This window comes from Peromyscus eremicus, chromosome 6 (assembly GCF_949786415.1).
Source record: "Peromyscus eremicus chromosome 6, PerEre_H2_v1, whole genome shotgun sequence".
NCBI classification, from domain to species: domain Eukaryota; kingdom Metazoa; phylum Chordata; class Mammalia; order Rodentia; family Cricetidae; genus Peromyscus; species Peromyscus eremicus.
Genome location: NC_081421.1, coordinates 15017133 through 15035850, shown reverse-complemented (window position 1 = coordinate 15035850; position 18718 = coordinate 15017133). Strand labels below are relative to the sequence as shown.

The 18718-nt window shown below is 38.0% G+C and overlaps 2 protein-coding genes across 2 annotated transcripts in view; one reads left to right on the top strand and one right to left on the bottom strand.

Annotated features, from left to right (window-relative positions):
- Positions 1–18718, top strand: part of LOC131912912 (LHFPL tetraspan subfamily member 6 protein-like) — a 71888-nt gene that overhangs the window by 32426 nt on the left and 20744 nt on the right. The gene's annotated exons all lie outside the window — the stretch shown is intronic.
- On the bottom strand, positions 8264–16174 carry LOC131912782 (ankyrin repeat domain-containing protein 7-like). Its single transcript, XM_059265063.1, has 5 exons — positions 15806–16174; positions 13671–13785; positions 13339–13512; positions 9248–9354; positions 8264–8405 (listed from the first exon to the last, which is right to left on the bottom strand). Exons 1-5 carry the CDS (start codon positions 16054–16056, stop codon positions 8264–8266), a joined length of 789 nt encoding a protein of 262 aa, XP_059121046.1. The 5' UTR covers positions 16057–16174.

The following is an 18718-nucleotide window of genomic DNA, read 5'->3' as shown; positions in this document are numbered from 1 at the left end:
GGATTTATTGAATAAAAGAATGAAAGAAATTATCAGCATTTGATACCTCAAAGTAGGTGACCATGTATACTGACAACAATTCCAACTAGTGGCAAATAGTGTCATTGCCAGAATCATTGCCTATCATAAATAAATAACAAAGAGAGTAGTTTTCTGGAAGAACGGTACCAGGATCAATTTGAAGACAGCATAAATATTTTTTTGTTATAACACAACAAATATTCCCCAGATACACAGCTGCAGTCCTTCAGGTAGGGATGAAACAACCTATCAGAGAGAACCTGAGGCAATGATCATTGTACTTATCAATCTCCCCTAAAATTATGGAAACCTATCTGGACAAGGTTTCTCACAAAGACTTGCAAGGTATCAGAAAAGAGAGGTAAGGTGAAATCAATGCTGCCTACCCTCCCGATCTCCTCTGTGGTTAGGTTCTAATGAGCTCTTTTAGATATGGTGTAGTTCTCATACTTACCTATGATGCAATAAGGTAGAAACTCAATTGCTCTTGTCACCTTTGGACATAACTACTGGTAAGATCCCCTCCTTAAGAATATATCTATTCTGCACATGGCTAAAATACAGAAGATTAAAAGTATGTACTAGGAAGGCTAGGTCAGAGAAAGTTGCTTTGGAGGTTTGTTTATTATAAAACTATCAATCCATATGTAGGTATCTACATATATATCACTTAATAACTCACTTAAGGTCTTTCTACTGGGATAGAAACCTAGTTCCCTATGGTGGTATTTTATTTGTGCTGAAATGCAATTTTATTTGTATGTTAATAAAGATGCCTGGAGATCAGAAGTAAAACCGAGCCATTAAGCAGAAGTCAGGTGGTGGTGGCACATACCCTTAATCCAATCCCATGGCAGGCAGAGTCTCTGTGTGGTCAAGGACACAGCCAAGGAGTGGTGACCTGAACCTTTAATCCCAGTACCAACCATAGAGACCTGGAGGTCTGTATAGACAGGCAGTGACAGGGAAGTCATGTGGTTGGGTTTAGAGCCAATGAGAAGGCAGAACAGAAAGGCAATAAAAAGACAAGTCACACAGGAAGAAGGTCTCTCTCTCTAGAGAAGAGACAGCAGCCAGGTACTAAGATAAGGCTGTCTTGGCTCTTCACTAGTGCTCTGATCTCTTGAACTTTTAACTCTGTATTTGGCTCTGTGTTTCTTATTTACTAAGACCATTTAGAATTTTGTCTACAGTTCTCCTTTTATATAAAATAAGAAAGACCACACATGGTGAGATCCTATTGACATTACCCTTGAGAAAGTATCTTCCCATGGAAAATGAAGACTAGAAATGTGCCCAAGTGGCAGAGCACCTGTCTTGCAAAAATAGGGTAAAAGTTAAAATGGGGTTGTGGATGGATAGTCAAGTATTCTCTGGTGTATGAGTGGCTTCATATTTACTGATAAACACTATAGATATTAACCACACACAATAAAAACAGAATTTAAATCTGGAATTAGTAGACTAGTTTCTTCTTTTTTTCCCCAAAGAAGAGGTTCATGATTTGCTTCATCTGTAGTATTCACATTCTAAAGGTTACTGCATATGGGAAAAAATCATGTGAAAGACTTGACTACAGTTTGGAAAAGTATGACCTCTGGAGATTGCCTTTTGGCAGTCAAGGGTCAGTTTGGCAACACAAAGCAGGAAGACAAAAATAAACAAAAATAAAAATAAAAATAGGGTCATTGGAGTAGCAAATACATAGAGTACCTCCTTCTTAAAGTATGAAACCTTGAGTTCAACACCTCACAGATAAGAATATTAATTTCTAATTATACATTTAGGAACCAGACCGTTGCCATACAGTAGAGCCAGAAGTAATAACCATGTATATAAACATTTCAGTAACACTATATGATGTATTTGTTTAAATGAAAGAATTTGAATACAAAATTACCATTCTTTTAGGTTTTGTGCCACCTTTATTGAATAAGTCTCTTTTTTTCTGTCACCCCCCAAAAAACTGCCCTCAGTAAACTCACACCTGCTCCAGATCCAAGCTGACAACCCTCTTTGTTTGTGAGCCACCATTGTTGGGCAATTCTCTTTTTCCATTTCCCATCCTATTATCTCCTACTACTATCTCCAAACCTACATGCCTTGCTTGAGAAATGCAGCAGGCATGGCCACCATGTTTCCTAGCTACCTTTGCTAGCTAGGTGGCTATTTCATTTTCTCTGGAAGCCAACAATCCTATTCCAGACCCAAAGCTGTGAACCCTCTGTTGCAGGAATCCTAAATGTTATTTTAATTAAAAAAAAATGGAGCCAGATATTGGGGAAAATGCTGAAAGATCAGAGAAACAAAGAAACAAGTCATAGCCAAGTCTAACCTCGCCATTTCCAGGAATCCTCTGACTGAATGCCTCTGAGTCCTCAGCTGAAAGCTCTCCAGCTGAAAAGCCTCTAGACAAAAGGTGTTCCAGCCAAAAAACCTTTAGTTCCTGTCTCCTCATGCCTTATATACCTTTCTCCACCCAGCCATCACTTCCTTCCTAGTGTTGGGATTAAAGGCATGTGACTTCCCAGTAATGGGATTAAGGGTTGGTGCCACCACTGCTTGGCTCTGTTTCTCTCCTAGACTGATTAAATCTCATGTAGTCCAAGGTGGATATAACTCACAGAGATCCAGATGGATCTCTGCCTCCCGAGTGCTAGGATTAAAGACGTGTGGCACCACTGCCTGACCTCTATATTTAATCTAGTGGCTTGTTCTGTCCTCTTATCTTCAAGCAAATTTTATTAGAGTACACAATATATCACAACCTTTTCTGGGTAAGTCACTTCTTCCCTGTTCTGCCCCCACATTTTTTGTTTGTGGCTGTCACCATACACAGAAGACTAGGTCCAGATCAATGGCTGCAATAGATATAATACTAAAAATTTCAGCATCCCAATTAGAAAGTTCAGAGAAAAACCTTACCAATATAACAAATCAAACAAAAGATAGAATATGAGAATCTAAAGAAAAAGTAGAAAATCTATAATTAATTAGCAATAATATAAAAAAAAGAAAGAAAAAAAGCCATGCTAGAAGACCAGGCAAGAAATTTGAGATACTATCAAAGGCTCAAATCTTTGAATTCTATTGGCATACATGAGGAAACAGTATTCTCAATCAATAGCATAGACAAGATTAATAGAAAGATCACAGAGGAATTCTTCATCCAAGTAAGGAAATATATACACACACTGATACAAGAATCAAACAAAACCCAACCAGACAAGATCAGAAAAAGAAAACTCCAAAGCATATGATAGTAACACCACCAAATATACAAGACTAGGAAAAATATTGAAAGCTTAAGAAAAGAAAGTATACAAGTCATTTAGAAATGAACATGCCCAGGGCAACAGCTGAATTATTAAATAAAACTCTGAAAAGCAGAAGAGCCTGAAGCAATGAACTTCAAATACTACAAGGCCATGCATGTCAACCAGGACTCATGTGCCCAGTGAATCTGTCTGCCATAGCTGAAGAGGAAACACTTCCATGATACAAGCAGCCTGAAACAGTCATAGCAAATAATAAATTCTAAACAGACTACTAAATGTAATACTTCTAACTGAAGAGAGGAGTAAGTACAAGAGGAGACTTTTAGAAAGAAAACAAGCAAAGCTATAATTTAAGGAAATACAAAGGGCATCTAACAACACAAAACAACAGGAAAATAAAACGCTGCAATCTAGGTACAACTTCCAATAACGAATCCAGATATCAATGGCCTCAACACTCCAGTCAAAAGACAAAGGCTACCTAGACAAATTAAGAAACAAAATCCAACTATCTATTGTCTATGAAAAGTCCCATCTTAGTTTAAAAGTCAAGCACCCTCTTACAATGAATGGATGCAAAATGTATTCTCAAAATGTATTCTAAGCAAACATTGTCAGGAAGCAAGCAGGTGTCGGCATACCTGAAAAATCATTTTCAAACTAAAATGAAGCAGAAGAGACAAAGATGTGCACTTCATACTAATTAAAGTGTCAACAAATACAAAATAGAATACTTACACACACACACACACACACACACACACACACACACACACACATATATATATGCAGGTGCACCCAACTTCACAAGAAACCTAATGGAACAAAAGGCACAGATCAACACAGACGCAATAACATTATGTGATTGCAAACACCGATTTTTCCAATTGATTGGTCATCCAGCCCAAATACATACAATCTCAGAATTAAATGACTTCTTCCTTCAATTCACCTAACCAACAATTAAATATTCCACCTCAACACCAAAGAATATATATTCCACTCAGCAGCACAAAGAGGCTTCTCTTAAATAGAGCATATGCCTAGAGACAAAGGAAACTTTAAGAAATACGGAAAATTGAAATAATGCCATGTACAGTATGCAACCCTTGAGTCATAAAAGTTAAAATTGACAGCAAAATAAACTCCAGTATGCATATAAACAAATAAATGACCTAATGATCCAAGTCAAGAATTTGAAGAAAAACAAACAAGAACAAACCAAACCCCCAAACAGTAGATAGTAAGAAATAATAAAAAGTAAATGAATTAAATAGAAAAAAGAAAACTGTACAAAGAACTAATTAATCTAATAGCTATTTTTCTGAGAAGATAAAGATGACCCACTGACTCCTTCATCAAGATTCTCTTGAGTCCCACACCAGAATGTAGACATGAAGCAGAGATCAGCAGAGTCTAGGGATCCCAGTCTGAGCTAGCTCAGGGAACATCACAGAACAGGCAGAGGGAAAGACTGCAAACATCAGGAAGTCTGCTGTGAAACAGTCTCTCATGGAAATGGCTACATTAACAAGATCTGAACAGAGACAATATCAATAGACATGCTAAGGAAGAAGTAGGGAGGAATCTCTGAGGGCCATGCTCCTGGACAAGGAATTGCAGGAAACTAATGACTGCTGAGATAGGGATAGTGAGTCTCTCTCAGACAGGAACCCCTAATTGCTTGACTGATGAAATTGTAGTCAGCACTGAAACCATGTAACTACAAACAAGAAAACTGAACTCAGTAGGTTGTAGTTACACATTTGTGTCTCTGTGTGTGAATGAGTGCATTGAAGAGTAATTATAAGGGAAGAAGAGACTATCAATTTGAGACCTGCAGGGACATGGAAGAAGCGGGAGTGTGGGGAGAGTGCTGGAGGGAAGAAAGGGAAGTGGGAAAGTGATCTAATTGTACTTTAGTTAAAATCTATAGAAAAGAAAACATTCCTTTAATAACATACACAGGAAAGGAAATCATAAAAGGATTGAATATTGTGTCTTGTTTAGCCATACAAATCATGTTTTTTATGATATGTATAACAAAGTAATTGTGTTCACTTACTGCAATGCATTCATTTTTACTGTGAGAAAATAATGTGTTTTTTTTTTTTATAATGTGTGTGGGTAGCTAAGAAGACAACTTAGAAGTTAACAGCATGCTTTGCTCTTCAAGAGGACCTGTGTTCTGCTCTCAGAACCTATGTGGTATTTTACAATCACCTGTAACTCCAGTTCCAAAGAATACAACACCATCTTCTCTCTCCCACAAGCACCAGACATGAACATGGTGCACATGCCTGGTGTACATGCAGGCAAAAGCACTCACACATGAAATAAAATAAACAAATAAAATGAATTACAATACAGTGTAGTGGAACTATTAATGAAGTAGACACTATGTCAACATTTTTAGAAAAAAAAATGTATGAAGTACACTAAAATGTGCTGTGGGCTGGGGAGAGGCTGGCATCTCATCACAGTATGGTAATTTAAAAAATATTTTTACATGCAAGTATGTAATTCTGGTGCAAATCTGAGAAACTTTTTAACCAAGCAGTTTCATACAACTAATTTCTTAAACAATTCAGCCGCCAATAGGCACTTGGTTTTTAAAACTGCCTAGGAGGAGCTGGAGAGAGGAATGGAAAGGAGGAAAGGATATTAATTCTATCATAATTTAAATGCATTTTAAAAATAAAAACTGCTCTTTGTGAGTGAAGGGGAAGGGGAACACTCATCCACTCACCCAAAGGTAAGGGCATATAAACATATAACCACTATGGAAATCTGTTTGACCATTATTCAAGAAGCTGGTTATGGATCCACCTCAAGATCCAGCTACACCATTCTTGGGTATATACCCAGATAATATCTAATTACAGAGAATTGAAAAATTCTAAATGCAACATTTTTAATCTAAAGAAGGGCTACAGAGAAGGAAACTTCAAAAGACTTACGTGTGAAGGTATTTTGTTGTCTCCAGAGAAGTAAGTTGTGCTGAATAATCTCAATTTTTCTGCCAAGTATGGAAATGGTGGTAAACAACGTTATTATTTTAATATGGATGGAAAACCATTTATCAATATATTAAATATTTAAGATATTTCAAAGACAATATAAGATTCCATCAAGTCATCTGGACATACCCTTCAAATTTATTAGTTCTAAAAGATTTTACAAAGTGTCTCATTTTAGAAGGAAAGAACAGTGTGAGATGGTGTAGATTTACTATGGTTCAAATCATCTGGATTATCTTGACAGGATGGAAAATGCCCTAATATAGGAAGGAGTCCTAAGTATTCTTGCTCTGGGAAAGTGTTTCCTTAGGCTCCAACTTAAGTTTCCAAAACTCAGGATTTCCCTACTTTAGTTTAAAAGTTTGCTATGAAAATTTCACCACCTAAAAACAGGCACAGAAATAGCAAAGCAGTATCTAACTTGCTTCTCAGTCTTGATCTGATTAGAACCCTAAATGAAAGCACTCTGTAATTCATGAATGGACCTATTATCAAATGCTACAGAATTCAGAATTTGATATTACTGAAATAAAGAGTAAGCCCATGGTGAGAACACTAATGAATTCCAAGACATAGGTTGCTCTATTGCTGGTCTTCCTTTAGCCAAGAAGGAAACAATGATCTGAGTTTTGTCATAATGATCCTGAATCGCCATGCTTACCATCAACCTACATGGAAGACAAAAATCATTTTTTATACATGTTATAAGTATACTCATGGGCTGTGATGGGGCTTAAATACTGAATACAGTTAATATAATTTAGATTCACAGAATTGTATTCCGTGTCTTCCTTCTGAGGCAGAGTTGTGAAATATCCTGAAATCTTGAGGTAAAGATTCAAGTATCTTGAAAAATGTTCCTTTTCACAGAAAAAGCACTTTCTGTCATCTTCCCTGGGAAAGGCGCTAGAGGTCTGTCACAAACACAGATTGTGCTACAGAGGATGATACAAAGGAACCCTTGCCTACAGATTACTATGAAAGAAAGCAAGCTCTGGCCTCTTTCTGCAAGTGCTTGGATTCATGGGATAATTTAGTATATCTGCAAACCCATTTGATGGCTGAAAAGAGAGACTCCTCCAAAGTATCGTGCCATGATGGTCTTCTAGGATACTGGAGTGCTTTGAATAAGTGATAAGGTTCAGATGCCTAGCAACAGCTTTGGAGAAATCTTAAGAGTTTTAGCTGCCAGAGAACACTGTTATATTAGGAGAAAATTTGAATTTTCAAGCACATAGTTGAATTTTCAACTACCCTTTCCTCATGGCTCCATAACTATTATGATAAAGATACAGATCAGTAGGTACAACCTGATAATCAAGTTTATTTAACACTGGACTAAAAGACAGGTGTAATCACATTAAATCCCCATGAATAAATGCTTCCTAAGTTTTCCTTATGTATGCCATATCTATCTGATATATGTAGGAATTTTTACTTTCTTGGACTGAGGGAGCATGTTAGATTGTTGAGCATTCAGGTAATAAGTTCGATGAAATATTTGGAAGATAAGTGTGAAGATTTTCTATCAAACTACAAATGTTTAGATTCAAAGAAGTAACTCAAAAACTAAAATTCTGTGCCATGCATTGCTTTATTTTTGGAACGACCAGAGCATGCTGGGATCTTGAAAGATAAAGATATTAAGGCTTCCAAAAGAGAGTTTAGCCATGAAGTTGAGTGGTAAAATAAACGCCTCATACATTCAAGCCCCTGAGTGTGATTCTCAGCATCATCATAGATCAGTCTTGAGATTAAGACTCTTGCACACCCGTTGCTATTCTGACCAATCTATCCCTTTGCTTGTCTCATGGCAAGTGGAGTTGACTAAAATGCTTCCATTCCAAAAGCATTTAAATAATGAAGTCACGCTTGGTTAAAATACAACATTGGTAAATATTTCATGTCTAAATTTAGTTTCAATTAGCGTTTTAACTTTTGGACTTATGTTTTGCGTTTCCCCATAATGGCATAATAAAGAGCACTCCATCCAAATGTGTCCTTTAACTGGTGATCAACACCTTTCTTCAGTAAAATTTCAACCATAATTTCACAATCCCATCTAACAGCATACATGAGTGTTGTTCTAGAATGACAGAGGCAATTCAATTACTTAAATGGTGAACTGTATACATTTTACCATCTAAGTATAAGGCCTTTGTGTGTAGAATGGACCATTAACTAAGTAGCCTTAAGCATCCTGAAAGCAGAGTTCAGATTCCTAAAATATGTCCAAGGCTAAAACTAGAAAACAAGCAGAAAACTTCTTAGCCCACTATGATACTTTATAGAGTAGAATTTGTATTTTAAATTGTTTATGGTGAATAACTGTTTGGAGAAAATTGACCAGAAGTACAGAAAGCTTTATATGAAAAAGAACACCATTTCCTTCCTATTCTATTAAAATACAATTCACTGTTAAATATGGAATCGCAATTTGCGTAAAATGATAGTAATAATGTTATCAAATAATTTTAATGTTAAAAATGAATGTTTTCAATTCCTGATACTAATATCATGCCATATATGTAAGTTTACAACTACCATTCATGTATCATCCTTCTCTGCACACCACCAAAAGTATTTGAAGATTAAAGGGTATTCACAAGGTTGTGTGATTGCAAACTTGAAAACACTGGAACTGACACTGTAAATGTACAATCTAATATAAATGCTATCAACTCATAGAAGATCATATGGCAGTCAAAATAAAAATCAAAATAAAAACCTCTCATTATGAAAGGGAATATGAACCTGACTATCGTTCTTTGGCATAACCATTTCATGTAATAGATATTTTTAGATATGTAACTGATGTTTTATTGACTTTTTCTAATCTAGTCCCATAACACATTTGAAATGAATGATTTTTACTATTCTAGACTATTTTCAACACAAGTAGTGTTTTAAAAATGCAAAGTGTAGTACCTTAGATATTGATCAGATACGTGAAGATTCGCACCGTGTGTGATTAGGTATGCTGCCATGCGGGGTTTCCTTTCTCGGAGTGCTAGCAGCAGAGGGGTCAACCCATCCTGTAATGATATCAATTAATCATTCACAATACCGCATATTTCACAACTGAACTGAAAATCATATATGTAGCCCTGTGATCGTAATGTTTACCATAGACTTGACCGCAAGTAGTCTTTTCCTTATTAGCCTAATGCACCTGCTAACGATCCTCAAGATTGCAATGTTCTAACCATGGCTACGGTTGTCACAAAGTCCTCTAGTCCATTACAGAACTCATGTGACACCCATGGACCTGTGGTTCCTGTCACAGAAGTTGTCATGGTACTTTGAAGCCATGGCACTCTCCCCTCAGAGTTTATCTGAAGAGACACACAGCGACACACAGTGGCAAAGGTGTTAGATCCTAAGTTGCATGGATGAGCAAAATTGTCTTTTCCATGTCAGAAATTCTCCTGTATTTCAAAAGACAGTTATGTGGCAGATGTAGCATTTCCCAACAGAAAAATTCAATTAAGGACGATGACAAAACTATGGAATTGTCCAGTATTTAAAACCTGATTTCTGAAGTACTGTTTGGCAAATCTTCTGTGGGGCAAATATCAGTCAGCAACAGCAGAAGTTGTTTCACAGGCACAATTCTCAGAGTCTGCCTCTTGCTCAGAACAGGTCACCAAAGAAATGACCTCAAAATGAGTAAGATCTCAAAGAATCTTTTTTTTTTTTTTTTTTCTCACAAAGATCCGCCTGTCTCTGCCTCCCAGTGCTGGAATTAAAGGCGTGTGCCACCACCGCCCAACTCAAAGAATCTTTGATTGCTTACCTTGAAATGTATTCTGTCCTGTTACAAGTTGAAAACGGTCTTAGTGTTTAGAAAATCCAGTACATTTTTAAAATGTTTTTTATTTATATTATCTTTAGACAATTTCCTACACGAGATCTGTATTTACATAGTTTCTACACCCTCACTCCTCCAACTCCCCCTAACTCCCTCTGAAATTCAGGACCTGTTTTTTATTACTGTCACACACATGTGTATTATGTACAACCTACTGGTTCCATGTAATGTGAGCAGACTCTCTTTTTTATGTCTCTGCCTCTCCTTTTCTCTTTCCCTCCCCCTCTGTCTCTCTCTTCCTGTATGTGTGTTGGTTTGTGTGTGTGTGTGTGTGTGTGTGTGTGTGTGTCCATGTGTAAGTGTGTGTGTTTAAGCATGGCCACTGTGGTTGGATAAACTATTGAGGAGTTTAGAGTGTCTCCCTGGAGAAAATTGAATTCTACTCTCAGCAGTTATGGATAATGGGCAACTCTTGATTTACGAGTGTAGTTTTGAAGTTTCCCCTATCAAGTGTTTGCAGGTCAACTGGTGTTTTCCTTGTGCACGTCTTCTTTAGGCAACCATATTATTGAGATTTCGTAGATGAATTATCCCTTTTGTATCTAGAAGACACTTTTCTGCAACAGTCATCCTGGTCACTGGAACTCAGAGTTTTTTTGTTTGTTTGTTTGTTTTTTCAGAACTTTCTTTCTCAGGGTCACCCGAAACTTAAGTGTGGGTGTTGTATTGTAGATGTAGGATTGTGGTAGGCACCCATGGTCCTTTGGTCTTTGCATTTTCACTAGTTGTGGATCTCTGTTATACTCTGTATTTGCTGCATTTTAATCATCATTGCATCTAAGTCCAATTTACTGAGTGACTGTACTGTACTATAGCTAGTGCATACAGATCAGTGTAATGGAAGTTTTAGAGATGGGCAAGGCATTGCTTTCTTTCTGGTTTATATTTTCCTTAGAAAACAACCTAAGCAGGAATCAAAATAGAGCAATAATTTAAAAGTATTTTAAACATTAGAATTCAGAAATGAAGACACAACCGTAATCCCATCAATAGAGTGCAGGGTATTATTGCAGGAAGATCGTGACTTCTAGGAGAGTCTGGGCTACGTAGTGAAACCCTATCTAAAAAATTAATATTGGAAGTCTATGGTGATTTTAGGATCATCAATATCAGTGAGATTAAAACGATGTATTGTAATTTACATGAAGTTATGCAACAAGGGGTGAAAAAGCCTTGCCCAACTGCACAGCTAACAAAATACACAGTGCCAGGCAGGTAAAAATTCCCTAGACTTTTTGGGAGTTCCAGACATTTCCCAAACAATATGAGCTACTGCCAGTGCTCTTGGTTGCCTCCAGTCACTTAAGTGTAAGATCTTGCTACAAAAGACACCAAATCCTTTGGAGAAAAGACTAGCAGGAATAAAGCTGGAACTAACCCAGTGATTCCTACCCAAGTACTAGCTTCCTGTGGTGCTCTGCAAACTGCCAAGGGAGAAAAGGAATCTTCAGACATCCTAAATTTATATCAAACACTAAGAAATAAGGCTAGTAGACTGAAACACCTGTATCGGCAAAGCAGGTGAAATGGGGGAATACAGCTCTGGTTTGTTAGCAAATAAAACACACTTGGAGGTTGGATTGTGGAAGTACCTCCTGCAGGGAACCATTCCATCATAGGGGCTCAAAAGCAAAATGATTTGATTTGTTATAGTCAGGATGAAGCATAGTTTTAAAAATTCTCCTAGAGATTGAGCGTGCACTGCATTCCTGGAGAAAACGGAGGTTATGAATGGACTGCGCTGTTCCATAGCCCTTGGGATTGTTTACTAAAATTTTAATCTCTGCTGCATGCATACTAATGGATGTGTGGAAATCAAGTGCTTGTAGTGCAATGTACCATGCTTCAGTTGCAAATATTCCGTCTGTGATAGCAGTTGGAAGGTGAAGTGTCACCCACAGCCTGAAGTGATTTATATCCCAGCACAGCTTGTCAATATTTTGGGTAGGTGTTGAAGCTTTTGGAATTGGATATTTGACGGGTGTGATATTGGTATGTAGGCAGTTTGGGGGTACACCTATTCTGAGTTTTTCAAGAGGCCATTGATTCTGTTTCTGTGGAGATATGAGGAGGAAGGAAGGATTACAAGTTCCTGATACCACAGACAAAGCTATACCCAGCTGCCTATAGGAAGTTATCTTGATGGCTAACCAATGAAGAGAACCCAGGCCCTGGTGGGTGGCACCACAGCCTTGTTTCAGAACATGGCTGTGTAAGACTTTACAGAGATAGCTGCAGAGTAAGCAAACAGGCATCCTGGACTCATTCATTTCTCCCTCTCTTGAGGATAGATGATATGTCAACAGCTTTCTCAAGATCCTGATTCTGTGCTTTGCCCAGTAATACACAGTAACTTGGAAATGTAAGTCAAATAATCCTTTTAGTCCATTATCTATTTTTATAAATATTTTCCATGGCTCCATAAAAGTAAGCTAAATTCTCTAATACTGATTTCAATAAATTAACATTTACTTCTCCCCCTTTGGAAATAATTTTGAGAGCTATATTCAATGCAGTTTAATCGTATTCACCCCTTCCCTTTCACTACTTTCCAAATGCACCCCTCTTCTGTACCCACCCATCTTTCTAACCTTATTGATATAAACCTCCTCTCAAGTCTCTGGGGTCACTGTAGAAGATCAGGTTAAAGCTTGTAAGAGCCAGGTCCACTGGATGACCAAAAGCAAAGAGTGTCTCATGGGCACACCAGCGTAGATGTTCATATGACATCACAGTCACCGTGAAAACATTCAGAAGACCGTTGGATGCTCAAGTGACACAAAATGTCATTATGCAAGCAGGAATTTAGCATGAAGTTCTGCTCTGAGCTGAGAACTTCTTGACAGTTATAGCTGCTAGGACTGGATAGTCCTTTTCATTTAAAGGTGTGGCCTGGGTGGACTGAGCATGCTCCAGGAGATGGTCACATACCCAAGAGTATGTGGGCAGCACGAATTGGACTCAATGGGGGTAAAAAACAAACTATAACAACACATCAATACTTAGATGGATACCGATCAAGTTATTTCAAAGTGCCAGTCAAGTAATACTTCAACTTCTAAACGTGAAAAAAATTGGACCAAGATATGACAACTGTTAAAGCATATAGTTTTCAAATACTTGGGAATTCAATTTAGAAAATCTTTACCTTTGTAGTATCTTCAATGTTTCCCCCAAATTCAAGAAGACTGCTGGCAATATCTGGCCTGTCTACATACACTGCATGGTGGATCACTGCTTCTCCGTTGCAGTCTTTGATATTGGGATCTGCTCCATGATCAAGTAGGACAGACACGATCTCTGTCTCCCAGCTCTGTACAGCCTGTGGATATCGTTACCAGGAAAACACTGTCAATTTAAAGAACACACAAGAAACTTCCCCCAGCTTTCACCATGATTTATATTTAAGTGACTTTAATTTTACTTTCATTCTAAACACTTAGATCAACTTAATTACTGAAATTGAAGTCTTTGAAATACCTTCATTAGTGGTGTGGACATTTGATTATCAAGGGCATTTATCTCACAGTCCTTAAATATCAGAAAACGAACCAGATCGATATGCCCATAGAAGCACGCAAAGTGGAGCGCAGTTCTGTGGGAATGAGAGACATTTTGAAGGAAAACTGTAAGGCACTATTATCAACATACACAATCACTCTGGCATTTATAAATATTATATAGTATGTAAGTCCATAGACACATAAAAAATATTTAACTTCATTCAAAATTTATTTTTATTTGCTCTTATAATTTACTGTATTTAAAAATTTATTGCAACTATCATTTATCCCAGTGTGAATAATACACACAGCTGTTGCAGCCTAGATAAGTGCTCTATTAGTGAACTACGTAGTAAAGAGCAGCCTATTTGAACAAAAAGAACATGACTATTGGGTGAACTCATTTTCAGTTTAAATTCTACTCTAGACACTACCATCAACCAACTACATCTCAGCCTTCCTGTGTTGTGAATTCTTGTCCAGAAAATGGGTGTTAAAAGGAATACTTCTATCAAATTAGGATGACTCAATTAGATTCTTTGCAACTATTAGAAAATATTCTTCAACAACAACTTAACAATCTTTTCGGTATTTAAGTTATGAATGTTAACACTATAATAAACATATTTCAAGTCAATGTTAGTTCCATTATCTCTATTTTGTAAATATATTAAGGAGTATAAATTTTAGAGTCTAAGGACATCACTTCAAAACTTGAGACAAGTTCTACAATAAATTTATGCTTCTGCTGCCTCAGCCTGCAAAGAGCTGGGATTGTAGATATGACACACCACTGAGCTTGAGATTTGGTTTTTCACACATTTTAACTCAGCTAAAATTGAAATGTCACTTACAATTCATAATGTACAACAGTGACTGCCAAAACTTAAAGGCAATTCTTAATACATAAGATAGCATGTCATTTTGCCATGCATGATGTCTCTACTAAGTGAAACGTGATATATAATGTGATATACATATACATACATATACACATATCCATATATATAAAACATTTCTAGACTTTTACTGGATTTTTTAAAGAAAGTTACGAAATGTTCTATTGACAAAAACTGAAAATTATCAACAGCAAAATCTAAATGCACAGCAAACTTGGCTTTGATTTTTAAGGAACTTTAGTTCAAAGGAAGTAAGTATGGAACTTCAAGTCAAATACATAAGAATGCCCATTTTTGATAATAGTTAAATTCATAACATACAGAGAAATTAGATGTATGCTATGCCTAACGTCAGTATCTAATATCAATTTCATGAGGGAGATTTAGTACATTGTGGGCCACCTCGAGTAAACCCAAAATTGGGAAAACAAGACAGTTTGTTGATTTGTAAATCATGAAATTCACAGCAAGTTCCATTCACCTCTATCAGAAGTAAGTAAAGATGTCAGAAGTAACTTTCAGAGAACTTGGAGCTTGTCAGCATATTGTGTTATTAAAATGGTGGCTGATCAAGGCCGCACTGAATAAACTTTCAGAAACAGATGACGTAATGAGTGAAGGAACTTAAAAGAAATTTACAGAGATGGGAGAGTGAAACTAGTGAGAAACAACAAGAAAATGAAGGAGCAGCAGGAAGAGGAGCACACAACCATCTATCAAGTTTAGATTATTTCTGTTATTTTCAGTTAGGAATATAAATGTTAGTACACACAGATAAAAGATCCATATTCAATGTTTTTGGGTGATTTTAGGTGGGAGGAAGACTATTGTGAGGAACACTACTCTTGATCTCTGTAGTTTCTACAGTTTACACAACATTGTGTTTATTAGGCACATTGAAATTAAATCCCATTACTTTATAGTTTGTTCAATTATTCTATTGTGTATTCGATGCTCCATAAGAAAATGCTCCATAGGGGAATTACGGGGTGACAGTAAACCTGCTGGAGCTTTGGTCTTATGGTTCTCCTGCTCCAGAAGAAGATCTGGACACTGGACCTGTGTGATCACGGGTACCAAGGAGACTGTAGTCCAGAAAGCACAGCTGGTCTCTCCTCACTCCTGTTGCCCTCAACAGAGCTAGGAAAAGTAGGCTTCTCCCATCACCCGATTTCCTCAAGGCCCCTCATCCTTAGCTTCCAAGTGTTCTTACCGTTTCCCTTCATCCTCATCGTTCACATGAAATTGCTTCTTCCTGAGGAGACGCACCACCACTTTGAGCTTTCCCATGCATACTGCCTCATGAAATTCATTTTCCGGGTCATAAGGCTGGCAGTACCTGTCTTCAGTTCCACAGTGAAAGCAGGACAAGTATCCCGTTGCCCTGCTTGGGCCGTCACAAAACCCCAAGGGGGTTTTCGGCTCCTTCTTAAAGCAGAAGAGCTTCCTCGGGGTGGACAACATAGCTGTCACCACCTTTCTATCAACTCAACACTAAGTAATTTTAGGAAATGATGAACTTTTAACCACTGACTGTCTAACAACCAGAGCCTAAGTCTGCGACTCTCACAAGTGCGAGGCTATGGTTTGACCAGTAAAACTGAAGCATCCAGTTATAGAACAGTCGTTGCTAAGCAACACTGGTAAACAAAAGCAAGCTCCTTCTTCCTCAGGCATAACTGACAGTTTATGGAGCAAATAGTGCTCACTGTGCATGTGCAATGTAAATGGGGAGGTCTTCTGTGCTCGTTTGCACATATCCTCCACCTCTTCCTCAGGTTTGGTGGATCCCTTTCCTCCCCGCTGTAATCTTGCTTGGTGCTTCTTTTCTTTGGGACTGCAATTATTCATTATAAAATTTCTTCTTGGGTTTGTGGTTTGTTTTTATTTACATTTTTACTAAGAGGTCATGGATGGATTGCTTTCGTAAGGACATGGAATTTCTTGAAACTTCTCTCTGGTGTTTTTGGTTCTGTGTTTTTGGAATTTTCAGTGAGGTGAAAAGCTGTAAAATAACGATTTTTATGTGCTTGGGAGTGATGGTACACACCTTTAATCCCAGTCCTTGGCAGGAGACAGAGACAAATGTATTTCTGTGAGTTTAAGGTCAGCCTGGTCAAGTGAGCCAGAGCTGCATTGTGAGAACCTCCTCAAAAATGGCAAATTTTCTTTCTTTCTTTCTTTCTTTCTTTCTTTCTTTCTTTCTTTCTTTCTTTCTTTCTTTCTTTCTTTCTTTCTTTCTTTCATTAAGAGATTTTTCTATTCATTTTACATATCCAGCAGGGATTCCCCTGTCTATGGTGGTATTTTACTTGTACTGAAATATGATTTAAATTGTATGTTAATAAATAAAGTTGCCCGGGGGTCAGAGCTATTAGAGCATTATCAAGAGCATGGCGGTGGTGGTGCAAACCTTTAATCCCAGCACTTGGTAGCCAGAGCTAGGTAGATCTCTGTGTGTAAAAGGATACAGCCAGCATTGGAGACACACGCCTTTAATCTCAATCCCAACCATAGAAGACCTGGAAGTCTTTACAGACAGGCAGTGACGAGGCATGGTTTACAACCAATGAGAAGGCAGAACAGCTAGACTGTATAGAGACATACACACAGGAAGTAGGTCCCTTTTTCGGAGAGCTCTCTTGGCTGAAGAGGATCGCTGAAGCAGGAAGAGTGAGGCTCTTAGCTCTGACCTCTTGGCTTTCTTCTCTGAATCGGCTCTGTGTTTCTTATTTAATAAGACGGTTGGTTACATCTACACCTGTCCTCCTTCCTCCCACTCCCCGAGCCTTCCCTCACAACCCACTCTCCCATTCCCACCTCCTCCAAAGCAAAGTCTCCCCTGGGGAGTCAGTAGAACCTGGTATGTTCAGACGAGGCAGGTCCAAGCTCCTCTTCCCTGCTTAATGTCTTTACAATACAATGTGGAGAAGTTATTATCCAACCATGGCTGTTGTGGTTCTAAATGTCTTCTGTAGAACTGGTTCATAAATTTCCTTAGATATGAGGAAATTTCTGCTATTGTTTCACAGAACTTGATTTTTATGCTCTGATTATCTCCACTCTATCTGCAATGCCAGATATTTATATTTAGTCTCTGAGGTGTTTTTCCACATGAATGTCCCCCACAGGTTTAGATAATTGAACACTTGGCCCCAGATGGCGGTACTAATTGGGGAGGATGTGGAATATCTGGGAGATGGAGCCTTAATAGATGACATCTGTCCCTGGAGACAGGCCTTGAATAGTCTCTGCCCTTGTGTTTGCCCTCTGCTTCCTGAGTGTGGTTGAGATGGAACCTCTAAGCTTCCTTTTCCTGCCCCCATGTGGGCCATTTGTGCTAAGTCTCTCCACCATGATAGACTCTGATGCCTTTGGATCTGGAAGCCCAAATACACTCTTCATTCTGTAAGATGCTTCTGGTCATGGTGTTTTATCACAGAAACAGAAAATTAACAAGTACAATATCTGAATAGCAGCATCCCAGAGATCTTGAATGATGTGTCCATTACATTTAATTTATTAATGCCTTAATATAATCATATGCCCACCTTGATTCCCAGCCCCGATGTTCTTCTGCTTGATTCTCTCTATTGCTGATGCCTTTTAAAGTTTCTATACTTGTTGTATAGAGATATCCATGTTATTGTTTTCCTTTTATCATTAAGAGACTCATTTGAAGCAGGAAACAGAGACACAGCAACATCGAAACTAATACACACTCTTTTGATGAGAAAACTGACCCGACACCCGTCTGATACAAACCCAATCAAAACTGGGCTGGACTAGGTTCACTAGCCATGGACATGGACATGGAGGGCTCAGAGTCACCATCCTGTGTAGAGATCTTCTGAAGGAATTTCCCTAGGACTCCTACTGAGAGAGAAAGAAAGGGCAAAAGGGAGTTTGTCACTGGAAAGAGATTTCATAGTCAGGCCAGTGATGACAGTCTCCTTGATCAGGATGGGTCACCTTAGCTATGCTCCTTTTCCCCTCTGTTTACACTCAGACCTCACTGAACCTCTTTGTTCCTTCCCCCAAGGTGGCTACAAGGAACAAATCCCCCTTTTTCTGCTTTTCGTTATCAACTGTGTTTTTAATGGACTCATTGAGGACAGGTGACTTG